Below are 23960 nucleotides of genomic sequence, written 5' to 3' on the forward strand. Positions count from 1 at the left end.
AGAAAGGAGAGTGATAAAGAAAAAGTAATACAGACATCTGGCTTTATGAGTGATGCATTTATTTATAAGTTTGTATAAATTCTGAATTTTGAGAAGACTGTAGTTGGATATGGAGGAGGAATCACAGAATGCAAGTATTACTTCTCTTGCTTAGTATTAGAAGTGATCCAAAACCCACTGATTTCTGCTGTTGGTGCAAACCAGGTTTGGGGTGGAATGTGCAGAAGTGGCGTGTAGGTGACTCACTTCAGCCTCTTTCTTCGTTCAATGATGCCCATTTTGTTGTGGGATTGTCTGCTGTGGCGTTTTCCCACAGTGCACCCATTTCTCAAAGGACACATTGGTTTGAATTTGCTCGGTTTCTTTGCACTTTTGCTTTTCCTTCAAACACTGCATGGGGGTGCTGATGTCAGTTGTGCCTGTCCTGGTCACTTGACCCCCTTTGACTTTCTAGGCAGATGGTTGGCTCTACCTGTAGACACTCTGGGTCTGAACAAACAGCACCATGGAGCTGTGGGTTTGGGAATCCACACAACTGCTAAGCTGGGGCAAGGAGTGCTGTTCAGTTTCTAATGACTAACATTTTGCATGAGCTAGTGTGCTGTTTCTTTTGTGTATGAAGCTCGTAAACAGCTAACAGATTGGCTTTCCCTCTCTCTCTGTTTCTCTGTTTAGCAGGAAGGAGCGTCCTAACTCTCTGAATGACGATTATGATTTTCAGCATTATTCAGTCCCGCCTTTAGGTTTTCATTGTCTTGAAGCAGTGCTTTGATGTGCTGACTTTTTTGTGAGGAAACATCAACAATACTTCTGCATACTTCCCAAATCCTTTCAAGACTATAGTTAAAGGAGAGGTCCTGCACAAGATCTGAGATGGAAGAAGTCTGTGACTGAATGCATCCAGAACTAATTTGAGATGTCCCTGGCTCATCTTTTTCACAGTCTGAGGAATCCTTTACACTGACAAAGTCAGTACCGATGGCGTGAAACTCTAAGTGACATTTGTATAATTCATCTAATTTGGTCCGCATTTCTTTTACTTGTGACACTTTATCAATTATATATTCTTTGGCAACTTCTATGTTGTTAGTTAGTTGGGCATTTTTGTTTTCAAGTGTCATATTTATAGATTTCTGTTCATCCAGTTCAGAAGCAATTTCCCGATAGTCAGCTTGACCCTGCAGAATTTGTTCACGGAGGGCATCAGCTGTTTCTTCAGAAAAAGAAAGCTCAATACGCAGGCTTGTTACCTGCTTACTGAAATCTTCTTTTTTATTTTGTTCTCTGCTGCATTGTTCTTCAAGCAGAGCTAAATGACGTTCCAAGATTTCAGTTCTTTCCCTCAGTGCTAGTACTTCCTTTCGGTACGTGGAGCACTTTTGCTTCATGTGTTCAATTTTCTTTTGCTCTACAGTGTTCTTTTTCTTTCTCTCATTTACAACTACTGTAAAACAAACAAACAAACAAACAAAAAAAAGGGAAAAGGAATGTAGCTCAGATTGATTAAAATCATTATTACATAGCAGTTCACAACACCAAGTAGCAACTTCTAAGTGAAAAACTGTCATAATATGCAAGCCATGCCCTCACATCACATAGTATTTGATACTAGTGAAGGAATTAAAGTTCTCTGAACACGTAATCAGGTGCCTCAGATTTCTATACAGAATTAACAGCAAAAGGTTTTCAGTCTGGAAGAACACTTTTACCATGGCACTACTCAAACCTTCTACTCCACACCAGTAGAAAATTAGATTTAAGAAACATGGGAACGAGATAGATAATTCACAGCTATATTCTTTCTATCTTCCGTGCTTCAGCAATCCCTATAAGGCAGCCAGGAATCACTCCATCTACATCTAAATGGTAGATAAACAGTTCTCTAAGAAATTTCATTCCAACTCACAGTCCTCTTACTTTCAAAAGAAAGATAAAACCCTGGACAAGTTGATCACTTAAGTGTTGATATCTGTCTCTCTTATTCAGTTGATCTCTAAACAAAATATGAGGATTCCTACTTCTGTCCACACTTACTCTTTTGCATATAAAGTTCATTCATAAAGTTGTACAAATTTGCAGATTCAAGTTTCCATAAATATTCCATTAGCTTGGGGCTGTTTTTTTCTTTAACTGGTGAGCAATTAGCTAAAATCACATGCATTTTCTTTCTATCAAAAGCGACTTCTGCTGTAGCGCCCACGTGCAGCCTGCATTACATACAGATTCACATGTACTGCATGGAAACAGCCTCTTAACTCATCTAAGGAGTTTTATATACAGCCCTCAACTGATTTAAAAGTCATACTGAAGAAACAGCAGTGGCATATTCCACCCTAAACCAGGTTTGGGTTTTGATTGCTGCTCCCAGCAACACTAGTGAGGGGAATATGATTTATAAGTAATCTAAACACTTTATGCTGAAAACAACAAGCAAGCACTAAAGCAAGATAAATAAGACTAGGGAGAAGATGTGTAATGTTCAGTCTAGAAGCTCCTTACACAGGAAGTAGGGAAAAAGCATTATTACAGAGCATAGGAAACAAGACCTAAAAGCTCAGAGAATGGTGTAAATACCCTGAACTTGAAGCTGAGATAACCTAGCATCTCCTAAAACACTTTTGCTCGTGCTACCTATATAACTAATTCTACAAAAGAACCAGCACAACATACCTGTGCTCATTGTTCTACTGTGTATATTTAACATAGCTAAAGAATATATATTAAGCAGTTTTTGAAATTGGATGCTATTAATACTCACAAATAGAAGAAAATTTTAACATGATTGAATACTCAGTACTTCTTAACAGAAAACTTCATGAAGGCATTGTGACTATCAGCTACCCATTTTAATTCCTATGTGGAGCATTGCTGTCATTAATTTTTAAATGAGAGCTTTGGTCATATGATTATAACAAACCCACTGCTATTTGGAGTATGGAGGAGTCCACATCCCTCCCTCAGTCTCTGGTAAGATGCTTATATGTGATGCCATTCAGTGGTCACATTAGGATTCAATATTTATGCCAAATAAAGGCAGCAGGGACAAATCATCCAAGAACAGTATCTCATCCAAAGAAGGCCTTGACTTTCTCCCTTGCACATATTTTGCAAGAGGAATACAAGAAAGGAAGGGACTACAGCTAAGTTTTAGATTTTCCCTTCTACATTGTATATGCCTTCCGTAATTCTAGGAACACTGATGCTCAGCTGTGCCCAGAAGTGAAGTTAAATGCATCAGAGCTTATCCAAACCATTTTGCTCAAATATTGCCCATGAGCGAGCAATTAGCAGGTCATCAACAATTTTGATAGTTGCTTCAGGAAAAACAAAACAAACAAACAAAAAAAAGCACTTGAGCAGCTGATGCTACTCAGAAGATCAGCAACAGCAGTTGAAACAATCCTAAAGAAACTGCTTTAAAACTATTACCAAATCTGCAAGTGCATCAACAGATGAGGAAAAAGCAGCAAAAAGGAAAAAAATAGTGCAAAAAACTTTTATTCTTAAGCATTCAAAAATGAACAGCATAGGACCTTCTGAAAAAGGGATATTTACATAACAGTTACTTCTATTTACAGTTTAACACAGTGGCTTTTCTCCTTATACCATAAGGTACGCGCTTCACAGCCTTTTGCTTCCTATCCGGAATAGGAAGCAATTTATTGTTTTGGAAGACACCCTGTTCAACGATGGAAGAAACTGTACCTTTCTTTGGAGGTGGCTCTTCCACAGTAAGCTTATCCTCATCAGTACTGCGTTTTCTTCCCACTTCCAACTCAGTTTTCTCTTGTTTCAGTGCTTTAACTGAAAGCACTGAAAATTGGCTGCTTTCAGTTCCTTTATTAGTGTTCTCTTCTGCCGGTTCTGCTTTAATGGTAGTTAAATGGTAGGTAGTCTTTTCCTGTATTGATATAAGATCAGTTACATTGAAGCTTAACAAAAGGAGCACTTAAGTCTCAGTAATCTTCTGTAGGCAAATATTTACACAAAACCATACAGCTAAAATATTTACCCGGTGACTCTATAGACATCAGTTACAAATCTCAATAGAAGACAGAACAAGTACACCTTCAGATAATGACAAGTGCAATACTCGGTAGAGTATACAAGGGAAAGCAAGAGCCTAGCAGGTTACAAAGTAAAAGACTTGCACACAATCAAGAGTTTAGCAGTTTATCAAAGAATTTCCTGTTTCCAAGAAGTCAACAAAATTACAAACATGGTCAAAGAGCAAATGGTCAGCTCTCATACAAGTTCATCACATCACACTTCTGCTAAGCTGCTAAAATCACTTTCATCGTGACAGATATAATCCAACCTTAAAGCTTAGTCAGCTCTGTCACGCATATTTTAGATTGTGTCCTTGACCACAAGTGAAGCTTCCTTACTTACAAGATGACGATTGTTAAGCCATGCTGGCACTGCCAAGGACTGATTATTCATCTTTAGTAACTTATGAAAAGAAAAGCCTCAGAAGTGTTCAGGCCACACAATCTCACAGATAGAGTTGGAGCCTTGTTCTTGGAAGAAGTAATAGGCGAGGACATGACTACTCATCACAGTCAGCTTTAATACCATGGAAATACTAAGTTGCAGTGATGCAGACAGTCAAAGACTAAGAAGGGTCAAGTTGCTAAGCTTACAAGGTTAGAGATCTGAGTGACAGAATTAACTATAAATGTTTTCAGAGCTACTTCAGGCTACCAAACATCAAAAAATGAACAAAAACCACCAGAAGTGGTATGCACACATACTTAATCAAGCTAGTCTTCACATATTCAGTAGCTGGCAGTACATTAGTCATGATAAAGTTTTATGGACTGCATAGAACGTGGAGATATCCTGACCATTCCTACTCGTACTTCCAACTCTACTCAACATACTTTTACTGTTGCTCTTCCTCTGATGTAGGAGTGTGAGGCAGGAGTTAGTGGAACACACTGATATTTTTGTTGTTTGTGTTAACAACAACTACCTTCAGATAAATTTGAATTGTTTACAATTTCAAGCGAGTACCAGCTACATACAGAAAATCACTTTTCCAAAAATGTGTTGATTACAAGCATAGAATTAGTGTTTTTCTTTTTTTGTATAAGGATACGGAGATGTGTAAAACTCACATAATCTTTTACTTTTTCTTCTAAATGAGATTTTAAGTCTTGTAGCTCTGTCATAATGTCATCTTTCTGCACCACGATGTCCATTAGCTCTCGAATCCTTTCATTTTGTGTATTCATTTTCTTGGAAATAAAAAATAAAAAAAAATCAGTCATCAGTTTCTAATGTAGTGTTAAGTAGCTGAATTACACAATGCATTAAAGGCAAATTCAGTTAATCTAAGCTCGGTAAGAAATCTATTAATGGAGCCTACTGGAATAGCATTTTAAGCTACCACAAGTTGGTATTAAAACAATTTTACACAACATCTACTTGATAAAGTTACCTCAGTTGCTTCTTTAAGTTGCTCAACAGACTCATCCAATTTAATCACCTGCATTTCAAAGTCTGTAACACACAGAAAAGGTTGTATTACATAAGTAGCCAATAGATAGTTTATTAAGTAATCATTTTTTCCAGATATTCTAACGTTTAGGTAGCTTTTGAACAGATTAATTAATTTGCATGTGGTCTTCACTTATTGGGAGTGATTCAAAAGTTTTCTATATTTCTTGGAACGAAAACATTGCATCAACAAGACATAAAGAAGAGTAGAGATTACAATATAAAAGTAAAAATCAAGATATAGACATTTAACCCCATACTTACGAAAGCGTAAAGCTGCTCGTTGCAGTTTAAAGGAGAGGGGGAAAAAAGAAAAGAAATAACCAAAAACCGTGGAATTGCTGAACCTGAATATACACAAGGAACAAACTATCACTTATCTACAGGCTATGGTTCCAAAGGTAGAACATCTCCTCTAATTCCTACTCAAACTGGTTATTTCTCTTTTAGATTAATGAACTATTTCTGTCTTCTACCTTTCACATCGCATAACTCACCTTTGTTCTTCTGCATCAGCTCTTCTTCAGTTTTAAGTAGTTTGGTGTTTCTCTCTGTTAGCTCTTCTTTGGTCTCCATCAGTTCAAAGTTAGTTTTCTCCAGCTGCTTTTCAAACCAGCCAGTATCGTCCTTCGGGTCCCCCAGGGATACAATGGAACTATGTGCTGCCTCAGCTTGCTCTTTAATATCCATGACATCATAATGCACAGAATCAAGAATGCCCTCAGGATCAACACAGGTGTCAGGAACTATGCTATGTTCTCCACCCTGAAACGTAATTTATAATCAGTTAAAACTGGTGAATAGCTGACTACATAATAGCTGTTATTTCTACAGATAGTCTGGATAGCCACTATGAAGACAGCCATACAAGAAGTTTTTAATTTCAGCTTCAAAACCCACCTCACAAATTTACATACAACATGACAGTGATTCGTATGGGGGGAAGATAAGTGGCATTCTAGTAGTAAAAGCTAATATATTTTATAGTATTTGATGACCACACTCCCCCCTTTTTTTTTTTTTTTTTTTTTTTTTAAATATTACCCCAGATTGATCTCCTTCAAATTTAACGTACAAGTTTGGACTCCCCTTTTCTTTGTATACAGCGTAAATTTTCATTTTGTGTTGCAGAAACAAGGAAAACGCCCAAATTCCCAAAGCTTTCTGAAACTGTTCTTAAGGCTCAGCAACTATTCCTGCTAGATGAAGAATAGATGTATCTTGCTCATCATACAGCAACACAGCATGCACTTCTTTGTAAACAGCCTTGTGTTTCTACAAGATGTGCCCATAACATTTAAATAGTAAAAAGGAAAATATTTAAGAAAAAAAAAAGAAAAATACCAGGGTGTCATGGTTTAATAATTTCGTAATTTTGCTATCAGTATTCCACATCATAACGTCATATAAAGCATGAATACTTTTACTGCTCCCGAATACTTGCAGTATATTGTTGATATTGTCGTGTGGGGCCATACAGCAGCAGAGATTTTCAAGAAAAGAAAACAGATAATCCAAATTCTTTTGCAAGCTGGTTTTGCCATTAAGCGCAGCAAGGTGAAGGGGTCTGCACAGGAAATCCAGTTCTTAGGTGTAAAATGGCAAGATGGGCATCGACACATCCCAGCAGATGTGACTGACAAAATCACTGCTATGTCTCCTCCCACCAACAAGACAGAGACCCAATCTTTTCTGGAAGTAGTGGGCTTTTGGAGAATGTATGTCCCAAACTACAGCCACATAGTGAGCCCCCTCTATCAGGTAACACGGAAGAAGAATAATTTCTCATGGGGTCCTGAGCAGCAGCAGGCTTTTGAGCAGAGAAAACAAGAGATAGCCCGTGCCGTGGCCTTGGGGCCAGTACGGACGGGACAGGATGTAAAGAACATCCTCTACACTGCTGCTGGAGAGAAAGGTCCCACTTGGAGTTTGTGGCAAAGAGCTTTAGGAGAAACCCAAGGCCAACCCCCGGGACTTTGGAGTCGAGCATATAAAGGGTCAGAGGAGTGTTACACTCCAACTGAGAAGGAGATCTTAGCCGTGTATGAGGGGGTTTGGGCTGCTTCTGAAGTAGTTGGGACAGTGGTTCAGCTCCTTCTAGCACCTCGCTTGCCTGCGGCCCCCCTGTCACGGACACAGGTAGATTTTTGTCTAAACCGTGACAACTACCCAGAATGCAGCATAAGGGAATTTTTGCCTAGAACTCTGGAGGGCTATTTGTAACTCAGAAAGGTCAGAGATAGAAAGTTCACACTGATTTCTGGGTCACCAGCCTCACCGTACATCAGCATTTTTGGTTTTTAAATGATACATAAAGTTCTCAATAGCACTGCTCTAGTCGGTAGTTCTTTCCCTTTCTGTGCAGCTTGCTCTGTGCATGGCTTGTGAACCGCTATTCAGGCCAGACAGCTGCAGCCCCAAAGACCTGCCATAAATGTACAAATTCTACCAGGATAATGTCTTGATAATATGACGAAGGATGCGGCTTTCTCGCTCTGACATGTAAAAAGTGCACTTCCACTTTCTTCAATTTTCACATCTGAAAGTTCCTTGATAAAGTAATTAGGTTTTTCTGGAAGGAAAAAAAAAAGGATGAGGGTGTAGGACAAAGGGATTTGTTACCCCAACAAGTCCCAAGCATACAGAGGTGTCCTGAATCTCCTTTGCCCTCATTTCAGAATATCACATAGAGATGCAAAGAGTCTAAGAAGACCACAGAGTCCACCCATTTACATAGGTTTGATAATTCCAGTAGATATCTGGAAAGTTCAATACCATTATACATGCGCTGTTAGGATCTCATCTGATAAACTGCATATAGTTTTGATTACACATATTCAATATAGACTAATTCAGATTGCCATCTTTTCTTGGCTCACTAACACCCAAGATCATAGAATCATAGAATGATCACAGAATCATAGAGTGGCCTGAGTAGAAAAGGACCTCAAAGATCATCTAGTTTCAAACCCCCTCCAAGGGGTCACCAACCACCAGACCAGGCTGCCCAGATCCACATCACACTGGAGAATCATTCAGTTTCCAGATTATTTTAAGGAAATATTTTAATCCATCATATTTTCTGAAAACTAAGAATTGATCCTGCTCAAGGAAACAGAAGAGAAAAACATCACCCACAGGCTGCAGATATTTACCTTGACTTCTCTACATGCCATCCCCAGTGTGCTTTTCAACTCACCTTGCACAGTGACCCTGGCTTTTGTTATGGAGTCCTCTGTCTCACAGGGGTACTCCCCACTGTCCTTGGCAGTAGAGTCATGGATGATCAGAATGGCCACACTTCCCTCCTGCTGCAAGTCATACTTCTGGCTTTTTCTGATTGCTTTGCCATCCTTGTACCACCTGATGTTCAAATCCGGTTTTGACAGCTCACAGCTCAGGCTGATGTCCTGCCCTGCTGCTGCTGTCTTATCCTCCAGCTGTTTTGAAACCTCAGTAGGTTTTCCTGGAAGAAAACATTGCTTTTTGAGTAACATACACTTAGGGTAGGATGCCTCTCTCAAAATACACGCATCTACATGCTGGAGATAAGTTAGAGAGGCACTTGCAACAGACGCCATCCTACAGCCAGCAGTAATCTGCAAAGTACAGACAATAGAATTCCAGGCAGCATTAATACTCTCTTAAATCTACCCAATTGAGGATGATGAACCATGTCTGAAAACTGCCTCTCTCTTCTCTCCACTCATCACACTGGGAGCCTCAGATGATGCTCTCAGATGCACATGTTCTAGATAGGAATTTGTTGTACAGCTAGATGATGTGAAGGCCATCCCTTCAGCTTATACTTAGAGGATATTTGCTCCCACAGTTCCCTCAACAGATCATTCCTGATTTACTTTTAATGGAACAAGCTGTAGTGAGATGCCCATTTCCAACACTACCCCAGTGCTTTGGGTAGTTCTCACATTTGTGTAAAATGTTTCCTCCTTTTACTTATTTTTAAGAGAAATTCTCAGTGCTTTGAGGTTCAAGTAGAAGGTTGCTATTCACTTTAACCATATTATGAGTTAGCTCTCACGACAATCTTATCAGAAGACAGTTGAAGGAATCAGGCCCCAGAATCTCTCCCATCTCATTACCTTTCACAGACAGAGAGGCTTTGGAGGTTAGACCACGGGCAGTAAAAACGACTTCCTCAGTGTCAGTAGGAGTCACACTTTTGATAAGGAGAGCCTATTTCCGACTCACGTTAGAAGCTTTAAATCGCCCACCACTTTCCACTCTGCTTCCAGTCAGTGTCCACTTGAACTCATCAATGCTTTCATGGGACAGAATGCATTCAAAAGTACAATCTTCTCCCTCCTGGATTTCAGTGTTTTTCAGCCATTTGGTAATGCCACTATTCAGCTCTGGAAGGTAAGAGATAGGTTAGTATGAGGTTTATATGGAGAAAAGGCATTTGTGACTGACATGAGTAGCAGTACTGGTGTTTTAACTCAGGATTTGAAGAACATGGCTGTGTTCCTTACTGATGTATTCTCTAAGACATTCTCCACTCAGAATTACCAGAAAGCTATTAAAAAAAAGAGACGTGAATCTCTTGTCTTTGCTCTGGAAGAACTACAAGGAGAGCAGCTCAGTCCATGGAGCAGAATGAAGATTCAATGAGCTACAGAGGGAACAACCTAACAGAGAGGACAACTCTAGGATGCTGCGTGAGAAAAAGGGTTTTGCCTATGACAAGAAATTAACTGTTTCTATTAGCTAATTTGTTACCATCCTACCCCTACTGGTGTTCAAACGATTTCTCCATTTTAGGGATGTTTAGAAAGGAAATATTTCCAGGACATTCTTGACATGTTTGGTGATTTTCATGGCAAAATGAGATACATTTACATCAAAAGCAATGGGAATTTTCCAGACATCACTGTGCTAAATTGCAGTAATACACTTCTATTGTAGAAACTAGTAAGGCTCGTGGGGGAATAGGTGTAAGACATAGTGACCACACTGAATGTGCTTTTAGCACTCCTTTACTTTCCACAGTACTTACCCTGAATGCCGACCTTTGATTTGGCAACATCACTGCCAATATCACAGGTATAGAAACCTGCATCTGACTTCTCAAGGTCATGGATAAGGGGACATAGGGTCTTCCCAGACTGTACCAGCTCATACTTGTTGCCAGAAGTGAGCACAACACCGTCCTTCTTCCACACTGGTTTGACCTTCTCTTTAGAGACTTCGCATTCCAATTTAATCACACCCCGCTCCTCACCAAAAACATCATCCAAGGACTTCATGAAGACAGCAGGGTTCTCTGCAATTAAAAAGGCAAAACAGAACAATGTGATACAGAAGTTGAGACATTTCCAGTTGCTTTCAGATTTTTAAAGAGGGATAAATAAATCTTTACCAGTACTGATGACATCAATATAGAACCTAAAGTGGTTTCATGTCTGTTGACTGAATGCACTTTATGGAATTCTGAACTAATCAGTAGGAGAATACAGGGAACAGGAGGGACAGCCTGCATTGCCGGTGGGTGGGACTGATATCATATGAAGTAATTGGGATGCAGCTCTTCTAAAGCTGGAGAGCTGGCATTGCCCTCACATGGAGCAGAGCTCATACAGCAGGCCACAGGATTAAGAGGATAAGCTGCTGAACAATTTTGATTTTCCTGTTTTATTGACTCCTTTTATCTATCTTCTATTTCACACATCAGATGTTTATACTGGGGAAAAAACTTCCACCAAATGCAAAAGAAAGGAGAAAGAGGAAATCCTTCAAACTCTGAGCGCATAGAGTAAAAGAGCTTAATTGCTGGGGAGAGCAGATTAGAATCACAGTACCCTTAGAATTGGAGGAGACCCTTAAAGGCCATCTAGCCCAGATCCCCTGCAATAAAAAGGGACATTCACAGCTAGATCAGGTTGCTCACAGCCTGGTCATTAGTCATCCCAGAGGCAAAACACACACTGAATGATCTCTCCTTCAGTCATAAATCCTTGGAGACAACAGCATTGACACTGCATGTTACTGAAGCAGTAAAAGAAACTGCTCTTGTAACTCTCCTTGTGCTAAATAAAATGATGATAAAAAGCAATGGAATGCTTTGGCAGGACACCAAAACCATCCTCCTTCCTTGATATCTGCTGCAATGGAACCTTCCACTGGAAGAAAGCCTCTGATGACTTGTCACCCCAGAGAGGTCAGCTTTAGAAGCAGGACTGCTGCACAATAGAATGAACTGGAGCTCCTTAGCATCTCTTACATCCAGGAGGGGTGTGATCAGACCCACCTATCACCTTCAGGCGCGCTTTCTGACACCTTGTCTGACTTCACTGTCACTGTGCCAGCATCCTCAGGCTTAACCTGCTTCATTGTCAGTGTGCAGCAATTGCCAACGTTCTTGATGTCATTGTAATTGTTGGTGTAAAGGAGGTTGCCATTCAGGAACCATTCCACGTCCTCGTCATCATGGGACAGCTCGCAGGAGAAGACAGCAGAGCTCTCTTCTTCAATTTCCACATCCTGCAGGTGCTTCGTTACCTCTACATTGCGGGCTGTGGGGAAACAAGGTGAACTGTTACCACTGTTACTATAAATCATACTGGGATGTGGTAGAATGGTAGGACTAGATGATCTTTGTGTAATCTTCTCAGTGAACATTATACGTTTATAAATTTAGCAGGAGAGAATGGCAGAAATCAACCAAGAGAAGAGAAATCTGAGGTGAAATAGGACATGGAAGAGGTCACCCTCCCTGCTCATACCTTCAGCTGTCAGCGTGGCCTCAGTCTCTGCAATTCCTGCCTTGCACTTGTACACACCAGCATCATCGGGCTTCAGCTTCAGAATCTTGAGCTCTGCTGAATGCTTATCCCTCTTGATCTTGTACTTCTCAGAGGGCTTGATGAGTGTGCGGCCCTTGAACCATTTCACAACCTTTGGAGAAGGCCTGAAGTCACAGGACAGGATGACAGAATGACGTTCCAAAGCTGTCTTGTCCTCCAACTTCCTGGTGATTTGTATATGGTAATCTGCAAAGCAGGGGTGGAAGAGAAGAAAGGATGAGGACAATTGGAAGAAGAGGAAAGTCTCTTGCGTGTATTCCATTCCAATTAATGTCATGTTCACAATGGTTCTTTGAACCACTCTAAAGATAAAACAAACGATTGTCTATAGGGAATGCCATTGACTACATTTCTATAAAGTAATACTGTATATTATCTACCAAATGCAAGGTCCAGCTCTTGTTCTGTGCTCCCACAAAACAAATTGCTCCCAATTGTTGAGGCTTTTATTCAAATAAGAGTGAGTTGAGTTGAATAAGAGTGAGTTGAAAATATAACAAGTACTTTAGGATGTGAATGGAGACTCTTACGCTGGGGACAACAGCAGATAAAAAGCCTGCAAGTTTCTTTCAGATGAAATCAATGACAAACTGCTTCAAATTTAGGTGCTACCAAACTTAAACTTGTCTAGTTCAGAAATACAATTAATTTCACCTGATCTGACTTCTTTGGTATAGCCAAGGACAAAACCTCAGCTCTGTAGATCTGAATAGTAAGCACATCACAGCTATTCAAACAGATCTTTTACTGAGATGCAGCTGTCTCATTGATTGTCCAACGGCTTTGAACTGGAAATGGAGCAGACCCTCCAGACACACACACAATATTTCAAAGACCCCAGTGAAGGAAGGCTGTACGTTAATTAATTCTTCATCTTCATGATGTAAACCAAGCCTGGATATGTTACCTCTGACAAGCAGATTGGCTGTGGATTTTGATTTGCCAATTGAGAACTGAATGGTGCTTGTCATATCAGTGGTGGTTTTCGGTATGGTCAGCTGGTGGATGGTGCCTTCTTGCTGCATAATCAAGTTTCTGCCAGCCTGTAAGACTTCCCCACGTAGGAATACCACTTGGGAGGTTTCACAGAAGGAATGGATATCTCGCATTCAAATTTGGCTTCTTCAGGCTCAGTCACATAGTCATCACACAGCTCCTTCACTAGATTAATGGATTGCTCTTTAAGAAGGATGGAACAAGAGAAAGCAGAGATTTAGAAGGAATGTAAAAAACCCTTACATTATCACCCTACTTACTCACGTCAGCATTACTGCACATGAACACTACACCTATCAGCTCAGAATGCCTTAAAACATCATTAAAAAATAATAGAAAGAAAAGAATGTTGTTAAGAAGTCAGAGAATAAGACTGACAACCCGAAAAGAGCCCAGATCTTCTGATTCCCAGTCCAACATCCAAATCAAACCATGACCTTCCCATCCCGATATCAAACTCCTCGCATTACGAAATGGAAAAGAGGTTCAATGAAACACGGACATTGATAATTACTTTGGTTAAATACAGCAACTTAGCTCTGAACAACAAGTTTTCACCTCGTAAAGGTCTCTGTAGCTCAAATGTAATGACTCTACTTAGGAGAAATTCATTTTCCAGGAAGTTCTTGCCCTTATAATGTTAACAGTGGCAAAGGTGGGGACTGAACTCTTGAGTAGTGTGCTAACTCAAATGTCTCCGTTTTCTTTATCACACTTAACATCATATATATACCCTAACATTGTATATATTAAAAAAAAACAAACAACCCTGTGCTCTTTTCAAACAGCAAGAGAAAATGAAGAAAAAGTCAAGCTATGTTTTTTATCCCTCAACGTTCAAACACAAATCTGAAGTCTAAACGTAGAAAATCAACCTCCTAAGAAAATAATCTGTTTTACTTAGCGAAAGTAAATTGCAAAAGAGAAGCTGGATATTTTGTGGGCAGAAAGGTAGGTAGGTAGGAGTTTTTATTTCTGTGAAAGGTCCTGGTGGTGTTTAACTTCCTTGAAATTAAAGCAAAGGATGTTAGCTCATTTATAACATAATTTAATTAAAATTGTCATGAGAAGCATAATTACCTTTAACTGAAAGATGGGCACGAGATTCTGCCTTTTCTGCTAGAGATTTTATTTCTGCTGCATCCTTGACTTGGACACGTGTGTAAGTCAGCGAGTAGCTCTTTCCTGAAGCAGAGAACCACAGAGTCACTAAGGCTGGAAAAGACCACTAAGGTCATCTAGTCCAACCGCCAGCTCATCCCTACCAAACTGTGCTCTTGAGAGCAAACCCACAACTACACTTGGCTTCCTTGAGCAAAGAGCTCTGAGGCACGTGGCCAGGCTGAGCATCATCCATCTGGTTTCACAGCATCACTGCCTGTTCTCTCATGTCAATGAAACCACCCATTCCCCCACGTCCACATCCCCACCAAAGCGTAATCTAAACATGGCTTCTACAAGGACTGACCAAATGTGGTCACCGTCACCTTCAAAGTACCTGATACAGAAGGATCACACTCACTGTCAGACAAAACCTCTTTGGAGAGGTGAACTGACTGCCCTGTTCACCCCCACTTTCGAAATAACTGCACTCATTTCCTACCTGCTCCCGGCAGTGTGGGATGGTGGGATAGCATCACACTTCCCACACTAAGCATCCCACCATGTCACTTGTTCCACCTAAACCTCAGTCCCAAAACAAAAGGGGAACTCCCTTCTGAACCTTCTTCATTTCAGATGTCTTATATGCTTGATCTCCAACCCACCCCCCACTCAGGAGAAAGATCCCCCTCTTACACCCTACCATCTTGCCGCATACTGATGTTGTTATCAGCCTTCAGCTTGTTGTCATCTTTGTACCACTGGCTCTGAACCTCATCGTGTGAAATCTCACAGACAAAAGATGCACTCCCATATTCATTCACTTCCACATCTTCCAGTGGTTTAACAATCTTGATATCTCCAGCTGTGAAACACTAGAGATATATTTGTCAGGGTATTTCCAGAACTGAGTGCAGCATCTTTTCCTTACACATATTTGCATAGAAAATAAGTAGGATTATGTTTTATTCTAAACCATCATCCATTCCTGAGTCATTTCTCTCTTCAACACAGTCAATGCATTATTGCCCTGGAACTTAAAGATAGACTTACTAGCTACAATGGAGCTCCCTGCAAACAGTTTTCATGGAAACCAGAATCTCATTTATTCTAAAACCTTTCAAGCAAAATTAAGTATAGAAAAACAATAGAACTGACTGAATCTTTAAGGTCATTTTGTTCCAGTCCCCCTGCTATAGGCAGGGACACCTCCCTCCACACCAACTCTTCTCCTCAGGGTCAAGGCTTCTCTCAAATCATTCTCCTATAAGCCTGTGCCTGTGCTTGGGATTGCCCTGACCCAGGTGCAGGGCCTTGTACTTGGCCACACTCAAGTTCATGAGGCTGCCAAGGGCCCACCTCTCCAGCCTGTCCAGGTCCCTCTGAGTAGCATCCCTTCCCTCTAGCACATCAACAGCATCGCTCAGCTTGGTGTCATCTGCAAACTTGCTGAGGCTGCATTTGATTCCACTGTCCATGTTGCCTACAAAAATGTTAAATAACACTGGTCCCAACACCACCCTCCACCTGGACACTGAGCTATTGACTGCTGCTCTCTGAGTGTGACCATCCAGACAGTTCCCTATCCTGCAACTGGTCCATCCATCAAAACCATTTTTCTCCACTTTGGTGACTTGCGGAATCAAACTCTATAATCCAGAGATGGGTTATAAAGCAGGTATGTTTATTCCAGCGTTGCGCAGCGCCGGGTGCAAGGGGGATAGCTCCTCCAAACTTGCACACCGTAAAGAGAAAAGTGTGTTACAGATATAGGTTAAGCTAATACATAATCAATAGTCTCCTCCTCAGTTTGATTACATATTCATTACATTCCCTATGGCCCCGTTCCCCGCGACCCCATTCCCTCATTCCCCCTGACCCCATTCCCCGCGACCCTTGCGATGTTTTGGGGTGAAATTCTTCTTCTGTTTTCTTCTTGGTGTTATCTGCTGTTATTGTTCTCCCATGTCGGCATCATCTTGCCCGGGGGGGGGATCTAATCCTTCTTGTCAGAGGTCTACGGACAGTTTCTTCTTATCTTTATTGCCCTCTTCTCTGGCTTTATTTTGACTAAGTGTCTGCAATTCCCCCTTTCCCTGCACTTTTAAATGTACAGTTACCCTTTGTCTTGGTTTCTGTGAAGTTCCCCTTTCCCTTTCTATAGCACAGTGTTACCTTACCACCATTTTGAGGCTTTGCTCACTCTTCAATTCCCCCCTTTTCTTTAATCTAGCAGGCTTTTACCTGCTAGATTCTTAATGGGTCTCAAAATAGGCTCCGCTCTCTACCTTTTGTCTCAGCTCATGTCTCTTCCAAACCTCGTATTCCCTTCCAGTACCTTGGTACAGACACAAAAGACATCTTATAACAACACAAGTAAAACACACCAAGAGTAGCAAGGTGATGCAGGCTAAGAAAAGCTGTTTTAGTCATCCTAAATTTGGCAACTAGTAAGTTTATCCCATGATCCAGAGAAAACTATTCCCCAATCGGTGTTATCCCTGCCTACTCCATGTTGCAATGCATCTTTGGATAAACAGGATATCTCCTTTTGGATTGTCCATCAAGCATCTGCAGCAGCATCCTCAATTGTTTCTAAGGTTACAGAAATTTTCATACGGTGGTACCCCCCTTTTCTTGAGAGTTCTGTGAACTCAATTTGTCGTTGTTGCCCTGGAAGGCCCTCTCCCATGAGGCCCACTTGTGCCCTGTTCCTGGTACTGGGACTGTACTTTGTAGTGTTGGTTTGCTCAATATATTCTCTTATCTTCCCTTATAACCAATTTCCATAAAATACTAAAGGGCATAATAATGTGTCCATTTGGGCATGCACACATCTGTCAGCTTGCTCTCTTCCTTTCTAAATTATTAATTGGACTCCTGTTCTCTTTAGAATATTTTACAGGTTTTGACTTGGCTTCAGAGATTTTAAGTTTACCGTCTGGAATTGAAGCCCTCTTCAACTGCCTGTTCTGCCACCTGATCTATCATCTTATTTTCTGTTTCCTGTACAGTGTTACATTTCTGATGTCTTTTACAACATATAATAACCATTGGTAGATTTAAATCAGGCTGTTTTCCTTGTATGTGAGCAATCCTTGCTCTTTTCAGATAGTACTATGAGCGTGTGGCACATATTTAGCATCTGTCCATATGATTAAAGCTCTTGTCAAGGCAGTTATTTCAGTCTTCTGAGGGGAAGTCCCCACAGCTGGTGGTTGTGCTTCGATTACCTGGTCAGTAGCAGTTACTGCTTGTCCTGCCTTACAGTCTCCTTGTCTCATAAAACTGCAGCTTCTGGTAAACCAGGTGTCTTCTGCATCTTCTAAGGGTTCGTCCTTCAGGTTCGACTGACTGGCTGGAATGTGCAGCTTCAGTTGATTTAAAGCAGTCATGTAATACTGGTTCTCCGGGAGTTCTGCTAAGGAAAGATACTGGGTTGACAATATTAGTCACAATTATTTCTACATCACCCTGCTCTACCAGGATGGCCTGGTATTTCAGGAATCTTTGGGGTGAGAGCCAATGAACTAATGTCCCCCTTTTGCCTCCAATACAGTAAACACTGTATGAGATATTAAAACTGGTATCCTTTGGCCCAGTGTAGATTTATGGGCTTCTTGAATATTGAGCACTAGTGCAGCCACTGCCCTCAGGCACCATCCCTTACTCACTTCAAGCTGTTTGAGGTTTACCATCAGTCCGTAGCTGTGTATCCATGGTCGGCACCCTCCTGTCATTCCTGGGAACGTATGGAGTTCCTTGGCAGTTTGCAGCTCAGGGGCTTAGCAGATGGCTTCTTTCTTGGCAGTCCTTAAGGTTCAAAGTCCAGCTGTAATTTCTGAGTTATTTGTGCTTTCTGTAAACCAAGAAACTCAGCAAACTCTCAGTCTATTCTACACAGTCCTTTTGTCGCTGTGGCATCCACATGCTCCAGTAAAGTTCCACCCTAGGATGGAGGATCCCAGGTCTCAGGCTCACAAGTTGACCGGTTCTCAAAAATCATTAAGCTGTTCTCACAACCCTGGGTAACACTGTCCAGGTTAACTGAGTCTCTTCTCCCTTTATTAGGGCTTTCCTATTCAAAGGCAAATAACCTTAGGCTTCCTTTAGCCAAACCAGGCAGAAGAGACATCCCTCAAATCCAGAAGGTAAACTCCACCTAGTCATTCCTTAACTTGGTTGATAAAGTGCATGGATTTTCCATCACTGAGTGTATCCATTCAACAATTCTATTACTTGTCCTCATGTCTTCTACCAAACTACCGAAAATTTAGCAAATTGGCAAAACTGGAGTTTTGTACTTGGATTCCCATTCAATTAGTAATTCAAACTCAAAAAAATTATCTATTATTTCTTTTATCCTTCTACAGTCACATATCCTCAAAGGGCATCACTTTACCCTGAGTGGGTGAGCTCTTGCTTTTAACTTAATTTTTGGCCCTGATGCCCACACCCCTAAGTGTGTCTTATTTGAGATTGCTGTGGCTCCTGGGGGTATAACATTGTTTTTCCCAGTTTGTGTTAATAGTCAGACTTACAATTCTTAATCAGCCAATATTGTTTGACCCTTAGCTCCAGTTTTCTTAAATTTCTTGCCAGGGTAACCTGACAGGTACAAGAATTCCTGTATTCCTACTTGTTTTCTTAGCTTATATTTAATTAATTCCAAAAGTAAGCCTTTTCTTGTTGGGCAGTAGCACCTACTAATGTTACAAAACCATCTATGGGTAGTAAGAAGCTCCCATATCCATCAGAAAATGAACTACTTTATCCTGCTTCCTTAGCTGCAGTTTCATCGGTGTATCTGCTAGGGTTAACTTCCCAAGTTCTCATTGTTCAGTTCTGCAATCAGAGGCAATTCCTTCTCACTCAGCTTGGTCGGATTTCTCTACCAGTGTCCCACTGCATTTGCACACTGCTTTCATTCCAGCGGGGCAGAGCCCTCCCTGGGCTCTTCAAGCCTCCCTCCCTCCCCTTTCCTCGTGGGGGATCCCTGGGTCCTATGGCCCTACTCTAGCACCACAACAGAAACAGCTGTTATTATTCTCAATTCCCTGAACATCTCTGATTCTCAATCAGGTGTTTGTTTTGTTATTTGTTGTTGTTGTTGTTGTTTGTTTGTTTTCTTCTTATTGTACACCTCTCTTCAGACCTGACATCTGTTTTTATCTTTGCCTTCCTCAACTTTTGTCCTTCCCAAACTTTCTCACTTTCCAAACTCTAATCATTACATTTCACCTCCTCTCCAGAGCCATCCAGTGCTGCCCAGATTTCAGATTTCCCAGATCTCTGCACATGAAGGCTATTCTCACTTCCAGTGCCCTGTCCTCTCCACCTCCCCCTTTGCAGTTTACAGCAGCAGTCTCTGACCCTGGCTCCCTCTCCCACTCTGAGAGTTCTGATTGCAGGGGAACGGTGTGGGGGGGTTGTTCTCATGCCAGCACAGATAAACTCACTTTCTCTTTAACCCTTTTTCCTCTGTACACTATTCCACTATTTGTACCCTCAGTTACACTTCCACATACCCTCAACTATACTTCCGTATGCCATTAACAACTACACTTTCTTATACCAGCAAAACAGTTTGTCCCATTCCCTTCAAAACCCACAAATCAAGCAACACAGTTCTTCAGTTTCCATAAACACCCTTACTACCTTATAACTTTCCCTTAGCAATCCATATCATTCAGTTATAAACCTCTCGCCACAGAGCCAGCACTGACTGACCCACCTCCCTTACACCTCTTCGCAGGCAGAACACAGTATCACATAAATGGCTTGATACTCATTCCACACAGACATTCCTCTATATGTTCATTGTCCCTGTCCTCTAGCTTATACATCAACCACCACTGATTACAATATTTAATCAGAATTTTTTTCGGCTCAGGGTTCCTCCTGGTTCCCCAGCGATATCTCGCCAATGTGCCAGTATACATGTCAGGGGTGAGCGCGCAGGGACCTCTTTGCTCTGTGATTTTCCCATCGTAACTTAATATAAACCACCGTATTCTTTTATAAGTAAAACCACTTCTGACACAACAGCATTGTTATGACTTATGACCACATACTTTACAACAACCAGTAATTAATAATACAAAATAAACATGTATTAAAACAAAGACAAACAAGTATTGGAGACAACTTTCGCTTCGTCCGTCCCCGGCCGTTTCCCTCGCGGGAGGACGGAACCGCGGGTCGGGACTCCACACTCACCCCGCAGCTGTGCTGCGTCTCACTCACACCACACTCACACGACAATTCAAACACAATTACAATATATCATTTGTTAAGCTTAACCAAAGATGTTAAGAACACCGGTGCTAGTTGTTGACTTAGGTCACCTATATAGACAGCACTGTACGATACCAATTATCCCAGGATTACCCAAATCACCCTGTACCAGAGAGCAGACAAGCTCTGCCCAATTAGCAATCACCTGAGGGTGAGCAATAGCTCTTTTACCATGCGTACGACTTACTGGCCCCTTTGTAGGCACTCCCTAGGGAGTCCTAACCCAGCCGGCAACCTAACCTAACCCGTGAGCTCACATCCCTGGGGGGAGCACGCCGACTCCACTGTGCCCTGCGTAGGACGTCTCCTCACGACTTACGGGTCCCCCATTTCACATACCTGGTCCGCCGAGAGATGGTTCTTGTCTGCTCCTGCAGTGATCAGATGAGGGAGGGGAGTCCTTCCGAGAAATCTCGGGGCGCGCCAAAGGCGTCCCCCTTCTCAGCTGGTCCTGCAGCCGAACAGAGAGGGTCCCATCTGGGGTGCCAAATTGACTTGCGGAATCAAACTCTATAATCCAGAGATGGGTTATAAAGCAGGTATGTTTATTCCAGCGTTGCGCAGCGCCGGGTGCAAGGGGGATAGCTCCTCCAAACTTGCACACCGTAAAGAGAAAAGTGTGTTACAGATATAGGTTAAGCTAATACATAATCAATAGTCTCCTCCTCAGTTTGATTACATATTCATTACATTCCCTATGGCCCCGTTCCCCGCGACCCCATTCCCTCATTCCCCCTGACCCCATTCCCCGCGACCCTTGCGATGTTTTGGGGTGAAATTCTTCTTCTGTTTTCTTCTTGGTGTTATCTGCTGTTATTGTTCTCCCATGTCGGCATCATCTTGCCCGGGGGGGGGATCTAATCCTTCTTGTCAGAGGTCTACGGACAGTTTCTTCTTATCTTTATTGCCCTCTTCTCTGGCTTTATTTTGACTAAGTGTCTGCAATTCCCCCTTTCCCTGCACTTTTAAATGTACAGTTACCCTTTGTCTTGGTTTCTGTGAAGTTCCCCTTTCCCTTTCTATAGCACAGTGTTACCTTACCACCATTTTGAGGCTTTGCTCACTCTTCATTGGTGACCAGGATGTCATGCAGGACGGGATCAAATGCTCTGCACAAGTCCAAGTAGATGATGACAGTTGCTCTCCCATTATCCACTGATGCTGTTACTCCATCATGAAAGGCCACCAAGTTTGTCAGACATGGCTTGACCTTGATGAAGCCATATTGGTTACCACCAATTACCTCATCTTTATTTTCCAAACTATGCCAAGGAGAACTAGACAGAACTCTACAGTGTTGTGTCACTACAAACCTGTCTGAACCATTGGCTTCTCTGCATGCTCATCACTAGTCTCTCCTTAGCTTGTGTGCCTACAAACAATGTATGGGGAATGTCAGCCACAAATCTTACCTAGGGGACATCTTTGCTTCAAAATCCTTTGAACATCACACAATCCCTTTTAACTCTCCAGGTCTGCATTTAGTTATGTCAGAATCAGGCCATATTTCTGTGCTGCTATATCCCTTTCCTTCTGAAGGGCCTGGATACAACTTGGATTAACCTCAGGAGAAGAGTTCCTGCATAGAATCATAGATTTACCCAGGTTGGAAAAGACATTGAAGATCATCAAGTCCAACCGCAGCCTAACCAGTACCCTAACTCTAAAAACCCTACACTAAATCATATCCCTGAGTACCACATCCAAAAGGCTCTTAAACACAACCAGGGATGGTGATTCAACCACCTTTCTGGGGAGCCTATTCCAGTACCTAAAATCTCTAGTATCTAAATCTCTCTAAAAGAGCACAGGTATTAATCTGACCAGAAAGGTTCCTGTTTGTTCATAAAATGAGCCTTTTCCGCTCCATCTTGCATAGGCCACTGGGCACAGGGTAGCTGGGAGACCACAGAAAAAGTGGTTCTGTGAGCAATAGGGAAACTACTGCCTAATCCAACTCCTCCAATCTCTGCGCTCTGCCAGCATGTCTAAATAGGGTGGCAGATACACACAGGAGATAAATATTTCCACTTCCCTCAGCCAACACTGCTCTGAATTTCTATGGGACACACAGTTAGATGAAAAGGCATTTGACAAAGAAGGAAATGAAAGAGTTTAATCTGCTGTGTCATTCTCTCGGTAGCCAGAATAACTAACCCTCGCCAGTGTTAGTTCAAAGAATAGGCAGATTTTATCTCCTGACATGAGCAGTAATTCAAAGAAGCTGGTATATGATCCAGTATCCTGCATATTCACTGCAGGCAGGCAAAGACATTATGAGATAAGGGAGATCTACACATCACTTGTTATGAACACCTCATAAAGATAAAACCACACACAAGAGGAGAGTTTATGAAGAGGACCACTCTTGGACTACTTTCCAAGAGGCATCAATTAGTAACTCTCTTTGCTCATTTTTCACACTACTCTACAGTGTCCTCCTGAGCCCCCTTACTCCTGTTGCCAACTGCTGATGCAGGGAATCCTGAGGAACCAAGGATTCATAGTTGTTCCATCAGTAGTCCTTGGTCAGCTCTCCCTCCCTGCCCCTTCTGTTTTGATCCCACTAACCAAATTTTAGTTAGTCTGAAAAGAGGATGGAAACCTCCGCAGCAATTAGTTTCTAAATATCTTGCAATGGGCAGCTTGTAGGAGCCCCATCTCAATGCCCACAGCACAGGAGGCAGGACTGCTTAGCCCATGCACTAGTGCATTTACCAGCACAGATGTAAGCCCAGATCTATGCACACCAAATCCAGGCTCTCAGTTTGCACAAGGAGGCATCCATGGAGCTGAAGTATTAGGCAGATATTGTGGTGGGGCAGCAGTTATTGAGACGCCAGACAGAAAGGACACAGATAACGTGGCAACTCAGCTTTACCATTATGACTGCTGATGGAACATCTAATTTCACTGCTCAAAAGAGAACTTACATATAACTGGAAAGAATGAAATTCACAGGGGAAACCACACACAGACACACACAAAAGCAATACAAAGGAGATGAAGGATGGTTCACATTCTAGTGATTCACTCTGAGACGCAAGCAAATGAAAGAGTATCCCCAACCATTTGCCTCCTGAAATGCTAAGTATATAAACTCATTGCTGTGATAACTCTGCCAGACGTGAGTCATACACTGTAAAACCTTATGGGGTCAATCAGTTTAACTTCATAAATTCATTACACCAACAAAAACAGACCATCGTGTCCAGGCTGGTTCATTTCAGCTCTTCAAAG

General features: G+C 41.7%; 3 protein-coding genes across 3 annotated transcripts; all 3 read right to left on the minus strand.

The window, feature by feature from the left end:
• Window positions 1-42: 42 nt before the first annotated feature.
• LOC146759397 (kinesin-like protein KIF20B) lies at window positions 43-8060 on the minus strand. Its single transcript, XM_085510641.1, has 6 exons — window positions 7952-8060; window positions 6000-6267; window positions 5444-5505; window positions 5121-5240; window positions 3706-3901; window positions 43-1444 (listed from the first exon to the last, which is right to left on the minus strand). Exons 2-6 carry the CDS (start codon window positions 6190-6192, stop codon window positions 690-692), a joined length of 1326 nt encoding a protein of 441 aa, XP_085366767.1. The 5' UTR covers window positions 6193-6267; window positions 7952-8060; the 3' UTR covers window positions 43-689.
• A 1373-nt stretch (window positions 8061-9433) lies between these two features.
• LOC146759398 (obscurin-like protein 1) lies at window positions 9434-11953 on the minus strand. Its single transcript, XM_085510291.1, has 3 exons — window positions 11771-11953; window positions 10520-10786; window positions 9434-9875 (listed from the first exon to the last, which is right to left on the minus strand). Exons 2-3 carry the CDS (start codon window positions 10767-10769, stop codon window positions 9700-9702), a joined length of 426 nt encoding a protein of 141 aa, XP_085366417.1. The 5' UTR covers window positions 10770-10786; window positions 11771-11953; the 3' UTR covers window positions 9434-9699.
• Window positions 11954-12980: 1027 nt separating this feature from the next.
• LOC146759399 (myosin-binding protein C, fast-type-like) lies at window positions 12981-15384 on the minus strand. Its single transcript, XM_085510292.1, has 3 exons — window positions 15127-15384; window positions 14403-14507; window positions 12981-13505 (listed from the first exon to the last, which is right to left on the minus strand). The coding sequence occupies exons 1-3, from the start codon at window positions 15137-15139 to the stop codon at window positions 13354-13356; spliced, it is 270 nt and encodes an 89-aa protein (XP_085366418.1). The 5' UTR covers window positions 15140-15384; the 3' UTR covers window positions 12981-13353.
• Window positions 15385-23960: the final 8576 nt, after the last annotated feature.

Source organism: Coturnix japonica, chromosome 10 (genome assembly GCF_054131305.1).
Source record: "Coturnix japonica strain WE chromosome 10, WE-NBRP24, whole genome shotgun sequence".
Lineage (NCBI taxonomy): Eukaryota > Metazoa > Chordata > Aves > Galliformes > Phasianidae > Coturnix > Coturnix japonica.

What these genes read in the sequence shown, in the direction of transcription:
- LOC146759398 (XM_085510291.1), bottom strand. Translation starts at nt 10,769, where the DNA reads ATGAAGTCCTTGGATGATGTTTTTGGTGAGGAGCGGGGTGTGATTAAA. An exon ending in ATCAAAGGTCGGCATTCAGG is followed by an intron (nt 9,876 to 10,519) that starts GTAAGTACTGTG and finishes CTTACCTTCCAG; the next exon opens with AGCTGAATAGTGGCATTACC.
- LOC146759397 (XM_085510641.1), bottom strand. Translation starts at nt 6,192, where the DNA reads ATGGATATTAAAGAGCAAGCTGAGGCAGCACATAGTTCCATTGTATCC. An exon ending in AAGAAAAAGTAAAAGATTAT is followed by an intron (nt 3,902 to 5,120) that starts GTGAGTTTTACA and finishes ATATCAATACAG; the next exon opens with GAAAAGACTACCTACCATTT. An exon ending in AGAGCCACCTCCAAAGAAAG is followed by an intron (nt 1,445 to 3,705) that starts GTACAGTTTCTT and finishes TTTGTTTTACAG; the next exon opens with TAGTTGTAAATGAGAGAAAG.
- LOC146759399 (XM_085510292.1), bottom strand. An exon ending in TGCCCATCTTTCAGTTAAAG is followed by an intron (nt 13,506 to 14,402) that starts GTAATTATGCTT and finishes TCCTTCTTAAAG; the next exon opens with AGCAATCCATTAATCTAGTG.